Source organism: Arvicola amphibius, chromosome 3 (assembly GCF_903992535.2).
Source record: "Arvicola amphibius chromosome 3, mArvAmp1.2, whole genome shotgun sequence".
Taxonomy (NCBI): domain Eukaryota; kingdom Metazoa; phylum Chordata; class Mammalia; order Rodentia; family Cricetidae; genus Arvicola; species Arvicola amphibius.
In genome coordinates, this window is record NC_052049.1 from 142264019 (window position 1) to 142277138 (window position 13120).

The following is a 13120-nucleotide window of genomic DNA, read 5'->3' on the forward strand; positions in this document are numbered from 1 at the left end:
ACCCCAAGTTTCCCTGCTGTGCTGGCTCTGCCTATTCAGACCCCACTGCAGTCCGCATCCTTACCAGCAAATGCAATCTTATAAGATGAGTTTGAGGAAACAAGTTCACTAAAAAATAAAATAAAATAAAAAAATTGGGATGAGTTACTGTATCTCAAGGGTAATTTTTGAAATTTCCCGATTAGTCTAGAGTAACAAAAATATCTTAATAATTTAAATCAATAATTTTAAAATGCATTCAATTTTCAAATATGTCAAGGAATACTTAAGGGAGAGATTGAAGAAGTAAAGATGCATTTTATTCTTTAAAAAAATCACATATAGTTTCTTCACATCCTGTTCAGAAATTAAAGAAAATAGAACAACACATGAAATACTTTAAACACGGATTTCTTTCTGCTTAGTTTCTCACTTAAATAACCTCTGACACCCAGGAAGTTAGCTGTGCACACAGTTCACACTGCGGTTGGAAGCTGCCTGGAGTCCTACTGCTCCTTCATGATGTCTCCCTGTGGGATCTAAATGTGCCCAGGTTGTCATCTCTGACCTTGTTCCCCCGTGTCATGCTGTAATGAGATGGACAGGTTTTTCATTATTCTGTCTAAGCACAGACAAAAACAAGGTCACTAGGCAAAGCACCAGGAACAAATGTGTGTACTCTGATGAGCGGCCACTGTTTCTTTAGGAAGTAGAATGACCACTCCACTCTAGCCTGCAGTTCTTCAAGATGTTGTGGGTGGCTTGGGTTTGTCTTTATTTGTAGGTTCTTTTAAAACCACTATATAATGGGCTAGATATCATTACATTATGACATTTTAAGGTTTAGCGTGTGTGTGTGTGTGTGTGTGTGTGTGTGTGTGTGAGCATGTGAATGCAGGTACCCACAGAGGCCAGAAGAGGGCGTCAGCTCTCCTGGAGCTGGAGTTATGGGCAGTTAGGAGCCACTCTATGTGGGTATTAGGAACCAGGCTCAGATCTTTTGCAAGAGCAGTGAGTGTTCTTAACCACCCAACCATCTTATCAGCACTTGACATCTTTAAAGTAAGGGTGTTTATGTGGCTCCCTCTCCTCATCTCTGCCATCTTCCTTTCCCCCATCTCTGCTTGTAGCCACCCTCTTGCAGACTCCTTTCCTTGTTTATGTCCCATTTGCCCCACCCCATTCTTTCTCATCACTTATCACTGCCCTCTCTTGGTTTCCTTTCTAGATTTTTGGACTTTACTCTCCCTTCCAACTGTTTGCATGTATACTTCAGAGGCTAGGATCTGCATAGCAGTGAGGAGGTGGCTCTCAGATTTTTCTAGTCTCTGCTGCTCCACTTTTGTTGTTTATTCAATATATACAGCACAGGCTGTTCTGACGTTCAGACATCATCAACTAAACTCAGAAAACAGAACCCCGGGGGAGCCTTAGGAATGCTCTCCATGTTCTTCTCCATAAAGTCAAGTACTTTGGAATAATAGGCTCTACAAAAGACCTTTCCTCCAGCCCGGGCCCTTGGCGATCACGTGCTCCTTGTTCACAAGGAACTGGCAGCTGCTACCTTCACCATGGTGGGGCTGAAGAGTGCACACAAGCCCTGAGCTCCGTGCATAGCCCAGCACAGGGATGCAGCTGCTGGATGGGACCGAAGGGCAGTAATTCTCCTTTCACTCCAGTTCTGTCCACCACAAACATAGCCACTATTTCTGGAAGAGCACTGAAGGCTAACTGGGACGTGTAGCCAGCTGGGCCTATTGCCCACTTAATCTTTGTGATGTCTGGCAAGGTCTGGGGCGGAAGCTAGAAGAATGTGAGAACGTAAACCAGAAAATGAAAGCTTGTGAGATTTATTGATTTTTTTTTTCTTCAGGGAAATAGACTTTCCATCTAAAGTTTTTCTCAATGTTGCCACCTCTTCTCTTTTCCCAAACTTTTTTTCTAGATCCTGGGACAAATTCAGCACCATACAATTCTGCAAGGATACTTCTATGCGTCTTAATCTTGACACAGCATGGTGACCGTGCCATGGGCATGACTATGCTTCTGTTGACTTTTCCTTTCCTGCTTTAAGAGAGGTGGGTAAGCTATTTATTTTGTGGGGGAAGTGAAAATTATAAATCCTAGATAATTTTCTTATAAACTATTCACAAATACTGCTCATTAATTAGCATTTGAAGGCTTAAAGATTATCTATTTGTTTTAAATCACCTTTTATTACAAAAGGCTTGAAGTTTTATGTCCATCCATCCAAGCACCAGACAAGCTTCACTAAATTGTCCAGGTGTCCATGTACACATGCATACACTTGTGTGCCCTCTCTCGCTCTCTCTGTCTCTGTTCTTCTCTCTCTGTGTGTGTGTCTCTGTTCTTCTCTCTCTCTCGCTCTCTCTGTCTGTTCCTCTGTCTCTGTCTCTGTTCTTCTCTCTCTCTCTCTCTCTCTCTCTCTCTGTTCCTCTCTCTCTCTCTCTCTCTCTCTCTCTCTCTCTCTCTCTCTCTCTCATTCAGTTCTTGACAGGATGCTGGACCGTCTGAACACAGTAGTCCACTGGGCTCTTCAATCTACTCATCTAGTGTCTCCAACTGTGTATGATTGTACAGAAAGATGATCATTCAGTCATTTCAGGCTACTTAAAAGTTTATGTGTATGAGTGTTTGGCCTGTATGTTTGGATGTATTTGGATGTATGCCATATGTTTGTCTAGTGCCTACAGGGGTCAGAGGGTATCAGGTACCCTGGCACTGTAGTTACAGATGATTATCAGACACTATGTGGGTGCTGGAACCCACACCTCCATCCTTTGCAAGAACAGTTACCATGTAATATCACCAGGCCACCCCTCTAGTGCCCCCTTCTTCTGCCCAACTGCTTTTCATAGTAGTTTTTGTGTTTTTATCCATTGTTTATCCTGCATTTATTAAGCATATCTGGGGCTTACATGTGTGTTAAGTTATAGAGAAGTAAATATTATTTACTTTCTTCCAAGACTAAATTCCCTACCCAAGGAAGATGCACAATATATTCAACCTATCTGATGGTTTCAAAATATCGTGGCTGCAAACGTTGGTAATGGAATCACGGAAGGAGAGGAATCAATATCCAATTTGCAAACAACAGAAATAGCCAGGTCTTATTAATGCTGTGAATTTAAAGGGCCTTGTATTAGGATACAGAAGTGTGCTATAGCGTCAGTCAGGGAGACAGAGGACATACCTCACAAGACCTGCTTGTATTAGGACACAGAAGTGTGGCATAGCATCAGTCAAGGAGACCGAGGACATACCTCAGAAGACATGCTTGCTGAACACTTACAACAGACTCCCTGATCTTATCTGATATTTGGACTTCTGAAGAATTAATATGGGCTGAACACATCTTTTGCAGGACTCTGGGGCTACTTAGTTTAGAATCTAGCATTATGTACAGATTTTTATTGCTTTTATATTTGCATTTTTTCTCCACTGTGGGGACAATCAAAGAAAATATTTTAAACCAGGCAGAATGGCTCACACCTGCAATCTTGACACTTGGGAGGCAAATACCAACACAAACGAACACTGACTTCTCGGTTGAAACAACAAAGAGACTTTTCTTAAGAAAAGACCACTGACTTTGGAGGGAGAATTTCAAATTCTCTTGCTAGTTCTTATAGCAAACTGTGATACTAAACAATATATTTATGGAACTTCATTATGACCAGTGTAAAAATGTTGATTTTATGGAAATATTAGACAGGGTTACTAAAGAAGGGATGCCCACATCTACCCTGATCAATATATGATATTTTTGATTTTTCTAACTTTTGTAGTTTACATGTAAGTTCATGTCTTTTTTAATAAACGTGAAGGGCTTTGTACTAACTCACAATTCCAGGTTACAGCCCACTCCATCACAGAGGGGAAGTCACAGCACCTTCAGTCAAGAGCAGAGAGAAATGAATACACATAAGTACGGCTCCCACCTTACTTGAGAATGTTCAATTAAATTTCTCTACTCTTACACAGTTCATGGTTCCCTGCCTAGGGAATGGTGCTGCCTGTTGTGGGCTGGCCTCTCCCACATTAGTTACTCCAAAAAGTATACATGTGATGAACAGATTTAATTATGAGCCTGACACAGCCTACGATGCCCTGGGAAGAGAGTCAGTCTCAATGATGACTTATTTGTGTTAGGTTGGCCTTGGGTATATCTATAGGGTATTGTCTTAATTAATATAAGTTCTTAATGAATAACTTCAGCGACACTTTTAATTATATTATTTACTCAATATCAACAAGATAAATATCAATAAGAAATATTGATTTAAAAACAGAAACAGAATATGGAAATTTTTCTAGAGTTTAATGGATGGGGCAATCTCACTTTGAAAGACAAAAAAAATCGCGTTTTTTTTTTTTTTTGGCGTGATCCAAACTACTTTATTTTTTCTCTAATAAATTCAAGACATTTATCGTTAGATGGCAATACTTTCTATATTCTGATATTGACTTTTCCTTTCCTGCTTTAAGAGAGGTGGGTAAGCTATTTATTTTGTGGGGGAAGTGAAAATTATGAATCCTAGATAATTTTCTTATAAACTATTCATAAATGCTGCTCATTAATTAGCATTTGAAGGCTTAAAGATTATCTATTAATTAAACCTCTCTTAAAGCAGGAAAGGAAAAGACATTTCTAATATTCTTATTTATCAAAATGTCTGTTTATAATTCATTTTTAAACATGGGGATTAAATTTTAAAAATTTTATTCTTAATGTTATGTGTATGTTTATGTGTGTGTGTGTGTGTGTGTGTGCACATGAGCACTATGCCAATAGAGGTCAGAAGAGGTGGTGGATCCCTTGGAGCTGGAGTTACAGATGGTTGAGAGCCACCCAGTGTGGATGCTGGAGTCAAACTCACATCCTCTGGAAAAAAAGAGAACGTTTTCTTAACTGCTGAATCATCTCTTTGATGTGGGATTCCCCTCTGTATGCTGTGAATACCATTGGATAATAAAGAAACTGTCTTGGCCTGTTGATAGGGCAGAACTTAGGTAGTGGGGTAAACTAAACTGAATGCTGGGAGAAAGGAGACAGAGTCAGAGAGATGCCATGGAGCCCCACCAGAGACAGACAGATGGAACTTTAGCTGGTAAGCCACAGCCATGTGGCGATACACATATTAATAGAAATGGGTTAAATTAATATGTAAGAGTTAGCCAATGAGAATCTAGAGCTAATGGGCCAAGCAGTGATTTAAATAATATAGTTTCTGTCTGGTTATTTCAGGGCTGAGCAGCCAGGAGCGAATCAAGTGGCCTCCCTCTAATAACTCTCCATTCCCAATATTAAATTTTAATTGAATAATAATGTTTTGTAATTAAATTAAATAAATAATATTGAAACATTCCCTCTTTTAAGAGATCATTTCTAATCTCTTTTTCAAAGAAGGAATTTTACTTGGCAATACACACCTATAACCCCAGCACATAAGATACAGAGGCAGGAGAATAAGAAGTTCAAGGCCATCCTCAGCTAAATGGTGACTTCCAAGCCAGCCTTGGTTGCATGAGATTCTGCCTCAAAGTTTATTTTACAAGTGGGTGAGAAAAGAAAAGTTTTGTTACAAGTGTTACAAGTGAATTGTTTATCGTTAACATTGTTTTAGTCTGATCTGATTGTGTTGGGGCAAAGTATAAGAGGAAGCTCCATGTCCATTACTGACTGCAGCTGCCCAGCTGTCACCAAAGCTCTGAACAGCCTGACACTTTCTTCTGCTTCATTCAATTCCAGGCAATCCAAGAACCTTACCCCTGCTGCATTCATATAAAAAACAAGTAGAAGGAACAGACAATATGTTGCCGTGAAAAGGCATTGTATTACAAACCAATACTCACACATAAATAGATTCCTTTGATAAAGTTTGTCAAAGAGAATTCCCAAATAACATTCAGGGGTACAGAGCCCACTTATACACAGCCAAGAGTACTGAGGGCAGATATTTCTGGATCTGCTCTCAGATAAATAAGTTTTTAGCAACAAAAATTTAAGCTAACTGGTAATAAAAATCACAGTGAGTTGTGTCTATTCAGAAGTATCAAAGGATAAAGAGCCTATCAACTTATGGCCTAGAGTATACCTAGACACAACAAAGACTATTTCATGTAGCCTTCTCAATAGATCTCTGGGGTAAATTTTATTAGCCATATTCATTCACGCCAGGAAAACAAATTTGTGGGAAATTAAGAAAATACCACTGGGGTCATATGCCTAGCTGCATTTAGCTTTAACATTTGAAAACAGGAGCCCCATTTCCAACATCCAGACAGGGAGTTCAGAAGAATACCCCATCAGAGAGCAACAGACAGAATGGGAAAGCATCTCATAGCTCTAAGTCAGGAGTGCGTCCTGACCGCAGGTCAGGTAATATTATATCTGGTCACATCATAGAACTGTTAGCAGGACAGACTGGAGGTCACTTTGAGGGTCTACACTAGCTGAGGATACTGATGCTGTTTCAGCATGACAACTCCCTCTAAGGATTCCAGCGCTGTCTGATTCCTAGTTTAATCCTGTGGGGATGCCCTAGCTGGTTTTCATTGTCTCCTTGATACAATCTAGAGTCACCTGGGGAAAAGAAACTTCTGTTGAAGAATTGCCTCGATCATCTTGGTTTATGGACATACTGGTGAGGGACTATGTTCATGGTTAACTGATAGAGGAGGGTCAAGCCCACTTTGGGTGGTACTCTTCCCTACGCAGGTGATCCTAGGTTTCTAGAAAAGCTAGTTAAGCATAAATCCAGAGAGTGATCTAAAGAGCAACATTCCTCTTTGCTTTCTGCTTCAGGTCCTATTTGAGTTCCCATCCTTACTTCCCTTAATGATAGACTGTGAACTAAACCCTTTCTTCTCCATGTTTGGCTAGAGTGTTTTATCACAAGAGAGAAGAGAACAAGAGTGGAGGATATACTATCAGCTCCATGACTAGATGGGCCATGAGTATCTCTTTGTGGGAGGAGAAAGTGCATGCAGTATGTTGATGACGGGGGGGTGTGGAGGTCTAGGGTGAAGACACATGGCTGGCTTCCTCAGCCTGAGCACTCACTCTGCAGACAGTCAGCGTTGAGGAGGTCCTGGCACTTCTCGTGACATTTAACCCCGCACTCCAGACACTTCATGCCTTGCCTCGCGATGCCCCACAGCAGCCCTTCACACTCGTAGCAATAGGTGGGTGTGGTAGCGGTCCAGACCTCAAAGTTGTGTGGGGTGGTAGAAGAAATGGGGTAGATCAACGCCTGCAAGGTCTTCTTGAAGACATGCATTTTCTGTGAGGATGAGAGCAGAAACAAGCAAAACAAGTCAGGAGGTTGGAGAAATTTCAACACAAAACAGACCATTTTACCTGAACTTGCAATTTTGTGAAAGAGAACCTTTGATTTTGATGTAAGTAATGATTTTTTCACCAGTCATTCTTCTTGCCTATTATTCTGTTTTAAGATCCAATTTGGTTATTTTAGCTAAAGAGACCCACAATAGTCCTCCAGACCGGATGTGGTTCTGCTCTCACACGAGTTCTTCTACAGCTCCCCATGGCACCAACCACCTGTTCATGACTATACCACAAACTCAAGGAGGAAAGGGTTGAATATCTTGTTACCCTCAGCAGTACTTAGAGCCAGATCTAGTCCCTGACTTTCTAACTTGAAATACTAATTTACATGACTAACCTTACTGTCTCATAGTAAAATTATTAAGTATATGGATACTTGATGCTAGCCACAACCCTCTAGAAATATTTCCATGCAACTTCAGCTTCTTTCCAGACCTTTCTTTCCTGACTGGGGGACCTTGCTAATATTTCACTCTTCAAACAATGCTTTATGCAATTTGTTCTGCAAGGAATGGTTTTCAACACACATTACTTAGAAAAGATTTTTTTTTTAAATCACCAATTCTTAAGAAAAGTCTTGCTGCAGATCAAAGTTAAATCTGACTGCTACTGTCCAGGCAGGTGGTTATAATAGCCATTTGTGAATCACAAAATTTCACTGAACAATTAGCCAGAATGATTTAATAAAAGTACGTAATACTTAAATAGATCCCTTTGGGTAATGGCTTGTTGCTAATTTATTTTAAAACTTTGAAACCTTTTACAACAGACATTACATTCTAAAAGACATGTGTTTTTCAAACCATAATAAATCATATGCCCCATAAAATAATTTATCAACTAGAAAGACACTGAAATCAATAATAAAAATTACACAGTTGTTTCTTTTTCTCTGAGCTAGGCATGGTTCGATGCTTGCCCTTCCAGTGATTTATTCTATGTTAGAGTAGGAAAGCAATAATATTATTTTTATATTGCTTAACAGATAAGGCCATTTTTAGTGTGTTCAGACAGCCCTTTGACTCTCTAAAGGGGAGTAAAAACTATCTGTGCCTTATTTTTTATTTATTATGTATTCAATATTCTGTCTGCGTGTATTCCTGCAGGCCAGAAGAGGGCACCAGACCCCATTACAGATGGTTGTGAGCCACCATGTGGTTGCTGGGAATTGAACTCAGGACCTTTGGAAAACCAGGCAATGCTCTTAACCACTGAGCCATCTCTCTAAAAAGCCTTGAAGAGTAAATGGGCTTCTCAGACCCTAAACAAGTATTGGGTTGAAAAATCTCCGTGCTGAGAAAGAAACTGAGGTGTTCCTTTAATGTTACCTTTCAAAGTGTCAGGACACTGGGCGGGAATAAATAGCCCTTGCTATTATAAGTATCAGAAGAATATAAAGTGGCTCTGAAAAATAAAGCAGTCAGGCTTCTCGCCAAAAGCAGCAAGTGGTGTCGAAAGCAGCCATCAGCCTGCCATCTGCCAACGCTAATAGACACATCAGGAGCGAAGCTCAGCTGCCTCCATGCCACGTTCCTCCTCTGTCTCCTGCTATCGTGGTAACTGGTGAAGGTCCATTTTCACGGAATTCTCTGGGGTTCCCTCGTGAGATTATGTAAATCAGCAGCATTGCATACTCCAAAAGAAAAGTAAGATTCTTGTTTGAAGCAATGTTCCTGCACTCAGGACATACCTTTCGGGAAAGAAGGACACGGCTGTCCTGCGGCACGCACACATTTACTATTCAGAGACACAAGCATTAGTGGGGTCCACAGAGCAAACACAGTGTACAATGTGACCTTTTCAATATCCTTTGCACAGGAAGACTCAACACTGTTACAAGTTTACGAGTGTAAAAACGGACACAATTTCAGTGTGAAATAATAAACTCATTCGTATAATCATCCTGAAAAGCTGGCTGGAGATCTTGATATTTATTTAAGTAAAGTTTTAGTAGAGTTAAAAAACAAACCTAAATCCCGTGCTGTGTGTCTGTGTAAAGGACAGACTGCAATAATATGATTTTACTTATATTAGAGATAACTTACTTACACTAGAGATGTTAGTTTTCATACCCCGAAGGAATCTGAGGGCGTTACTCCAGCAGAGGGTACAGTGGGTGATGTGAAGGTCACAGGACAGTACGACACATCACAGAATCTGTCGTCTGTTTCCACACGGGATATAACTTAAAAGCAAATTCATGTAGGTCTTTCAAGTATTATAAATGCCAATCTTTCTCCAAATCAAAACACACCTATGCATATTTGTAATATGCACATTTAAAGTGTCCAGAGAGACGGGCGGTGGTGGCGCACGCCTTTAATCCCAGCACTCGGGAGGCAGAGGCAGACGGATCTCTGTGAGTTCGAGGCCAGCCTGGGCTACAAGAGCTAGTTCCAGGACAGGCTCCAAAGCCACAGAGAAACTCTGTCTCGAAAAACCAAAAAATAAAATAAAATAAAATAAAATAAAATAAAATAAAAAAATAAATAAAGTGTCCAGAGAAAACTGACTTGCTAAGGAGCCAAACCTTGTCTGAATTTTTCCACAAGGAAAAACTGTAGCCACTTTATTGTGGAAACTATAACGTTTTACCTCCTTGGCAGAGACTGAATTTTCACAAATCACCTGGCAGAGGCCATGAAGAAAGGGTCTGACGTGGACCACATGGTGACCATGGCTGCTTGGCAAAGCTCCAGCGTTTCGGCATTGCAAATCCCACCTCTCCAACACCTTTGTGCTTTTATTATTAATGGTTCTCACTATATGCTACAGGAGTTTCCGTGTTCCTTTTCCTTTGGGAAATTTGCATGGAGTTTGGTGAAGGATGAAAATGTATACAATGACAGTCTCTTTAAACAAAAGTGATTCTTTGGAAAAGATTCTTCCCTCCATGGAACCAGATAGCAAGATAACTCTACCTACTCCCACACTAAAATTCCCACTCTCCCCCCACCCCCACCATTATGGAAAGTTAAAGATTTACTAACTGGGCATACCTGATCCCAAGGATGAAAAGCACCCAATCAAGAAAAACAATGGGCCCAGACCCAGAGCCTGAGGTCATTAAGGGCAAGAGTTCAGTTAATAAGTATAGAATAGTGTCCGGGATTAGGGGCTTACTGGATGAATGGCAAGATCTGGTCTGCCCCACAAGGAACAGATTCTGTTGAGAAGTTAGACTGGCTTGCTGCCCTCTGCCACCAGGAGCACACACTGAAGGTCTCAATGCAATGGCATAATGGGAAAGAGTAAGAGTAAGATATCAGGACCTTCCTCTTTGGGGAGTTTATGAGGGGAGCAGGCCCGTGTCATAAGGCTAAGGCACACAGGAATGTAATTAGGAAACAACACAGTGCTTGTTGTGTTGCATGGTACAACCACTGCATCATGCCCCTTGAGGAACGCAAATCGCCCGCTCTTACAGGTTTGTTTCTCAGGACTCAGTGTCTGACATCTCCTGACCACAAGGGCTGAGACCTTGCAGGAGGAAGTTTAAGAGGGCACCTGGTTGGGTTTCAGAGTGTTAGAGGACAACAGGCCTCAAAAAAAATAAGCACTGAGCTCACTCTTCCATTGCTTCAAGAAAATTGCCATGATGACAATGGCTTTGACTTTATGCTCATGTCGGTTGTAGAAGGTTGTCTTCTGTACTGATGCTGCTGTCATGGCCTGTGCTAAGAACTATCCCCAGGCCTCACAACCTCTAGGCCTGCGCTTTGCCACTGACTGACAACTCCGAGCTCCCTTTTCTACATTTGAGAATCCAATACTACTTAAATTGAGTGTATACTTAAGATTTGTAAAGACATATGTCTTGATAGTCCTGTTATTATCTGTTGGTATTTTCTCAATTTTGTAAAATCAGCACTATAAGAAATTCATCTTTGACTACTCAAAGTTTTCTTTCTTTTCTTTTCATTGTTTTCAATCCAATCTTTAATTTATTTCCTCCATCCCTTTCCTGTCTATTTTATTTTATTTCATTTTATTTTATTTTATTTTATTTTATTTTAGACAAGGTCTCATCTCTATAGGCCAGGCTGGCATCGTACTCAACAGGAGTCCTCCTGCCGCAGCCTCCCCAGTGGTGGAATCGAAAGGCTGAGCTACCATACCTGTCCCTATCAACTTTATTTCGTTCGTTAGCTGGTTTTGATTCATTCTTTACTTGCCTTGTATTTACTTTGAAACTGAGTTCCTAATTTATAGAGTTGAACCTATATTATATTTTAATTGCTTTTATTAACTGTACAAAGGGGATATTTATAAAATAGAGGAAGTAAACATCAATAATTATACATCCATGTGTGCATTCATTTTGGCAGTAATAAATGCATGGTCCATGCATTATTTTAAACCCTTGCTGTGTCACATAGGACAGGATGTACTGTTCCTAAGAGCGATGGTTACCCCCTTCCCTGACACCCACCAAAACAACCAGCTCCAGTGGGGTTCAGGGTCCCAAAGAGGAGGCCTAAAGTCGGCAAGGGAAGGAGACTGACACCATCTGAGGCTGTCTGCTTATTGACAATAGGCTACACCTTATAGTCTCTATAATTGCATTATAGTTTATCCATATGCAAAATGGAAAGCAGACTTAGTGATTCTGGGGTGAAAACAGTCATCATCAAAGCCAAGTCGAGAATCAATGTTTAAAGACCATGGCTGCAGTTGCTACATGAGATGAATAAATGCAGGAGCCATACAACCACGCTCAAATAAGCATCCAGTTCTAGTGATTTAAGGCAAGTTTGGCAAAGCACCTTGCTCATGCAAATGGTCCTAGATCTGGAAAAAGGGAAGCTCCTGATTGCTTTTTTGAAGCTAGTTTAGTACAGGTATCATGAGTATTCAAGAATCTGACAAACCAAAGGTTGTTTGGATTTATTAATCTAAATATGTGCATAAGAAGGTACCTATATGTGTATGTAAATATATAATATATAAAATATATTGCATATTCTTGTAATATAATATATACAGAAAACAATAGATTTATATTGGTAAACATATTAAAAATTCAAGGTCAGGAGAGTGTTTGTGGCTTGCCCGAGGTCTTAGAGCTAGTGAACTGGGAAACTGGGTTCCCAAGAACCTCAAGCCAAAGACTGTGCTCCTAAGGACCAGAGGATGCTACAGGAGAGATGTCTCACAGATGAGGAGTGTTGGCTGCTCCTGCAGAGGACCAGAGTTCAGTCCCTGGCGAACACGCGCTTGAGAACAGAAGTCAAACCAGTAAGAGTGTTTGTGAAAAGACGTAATCTTGAACTGTGTCACGACTGCTAACTTCCACGTCAGCACTTTGAGAAAGGACTCTAAGCCTCATCTGCAAGGAGAATGGGAGGCATTCCTGTGCGTGAAGCTGACTGTCCCGTGTGTTACTGTAGACATTAGAGCCATTTCCTATCTTGGAAGAGATGACTGTGCTTTTGACCGTCCCTCTCTCTAATACTGAAATGCCACTGTCTGCTGTTTTCCCAGGCTGGCAGATCATTCCCTTTGTGCACAGGCAATGCCCTGTGCTTTCCAGCTGAGAGTGCCCAGGAGGACTTCAGAGATGCAGCGTGGAAATGGTTCACTTCAGCATTTATGTCATTTGCCCATGTAATGACCGAACTCGACAGCTTGTCAGGAGTGACATTTAATATGCCTGCTCTACACAAGTCATCTTTCATTACTTTTCAAGACAGGGGCCCCAGGGAAATGAGCTTCGTGGATTTGAGAGGGAGCTAATGCACTCTATTCATCCGCCCAACACCCCAGACA

At 40.8% G+C, this 13120-nt stretch overlaps 1 protein-coding gene across 2 annotated transcripts in view; it reads right to left on the reverse strand.

The window, feature by feature from the left end:
- Positions 1 to 13120, reverse strand: part of Unc13c (unc-13 homolog C) — a 417871-nt gene that overhangs the window by 247008 nt on the left and 157743 nt on the right. For both annotated transcript variants that reach the window (XM_038322705.1, XM_038322704.1), the window contains one exon: positions 7067 to 7286. In XM_038322705.1, the coding sequence (XP_038178633.1) occupies positions 7067 to 7286 (220 nt within the window). The remainder of the gene's footprint in view (positions 1 to 7066; positions 7287 to 13120) is intronic.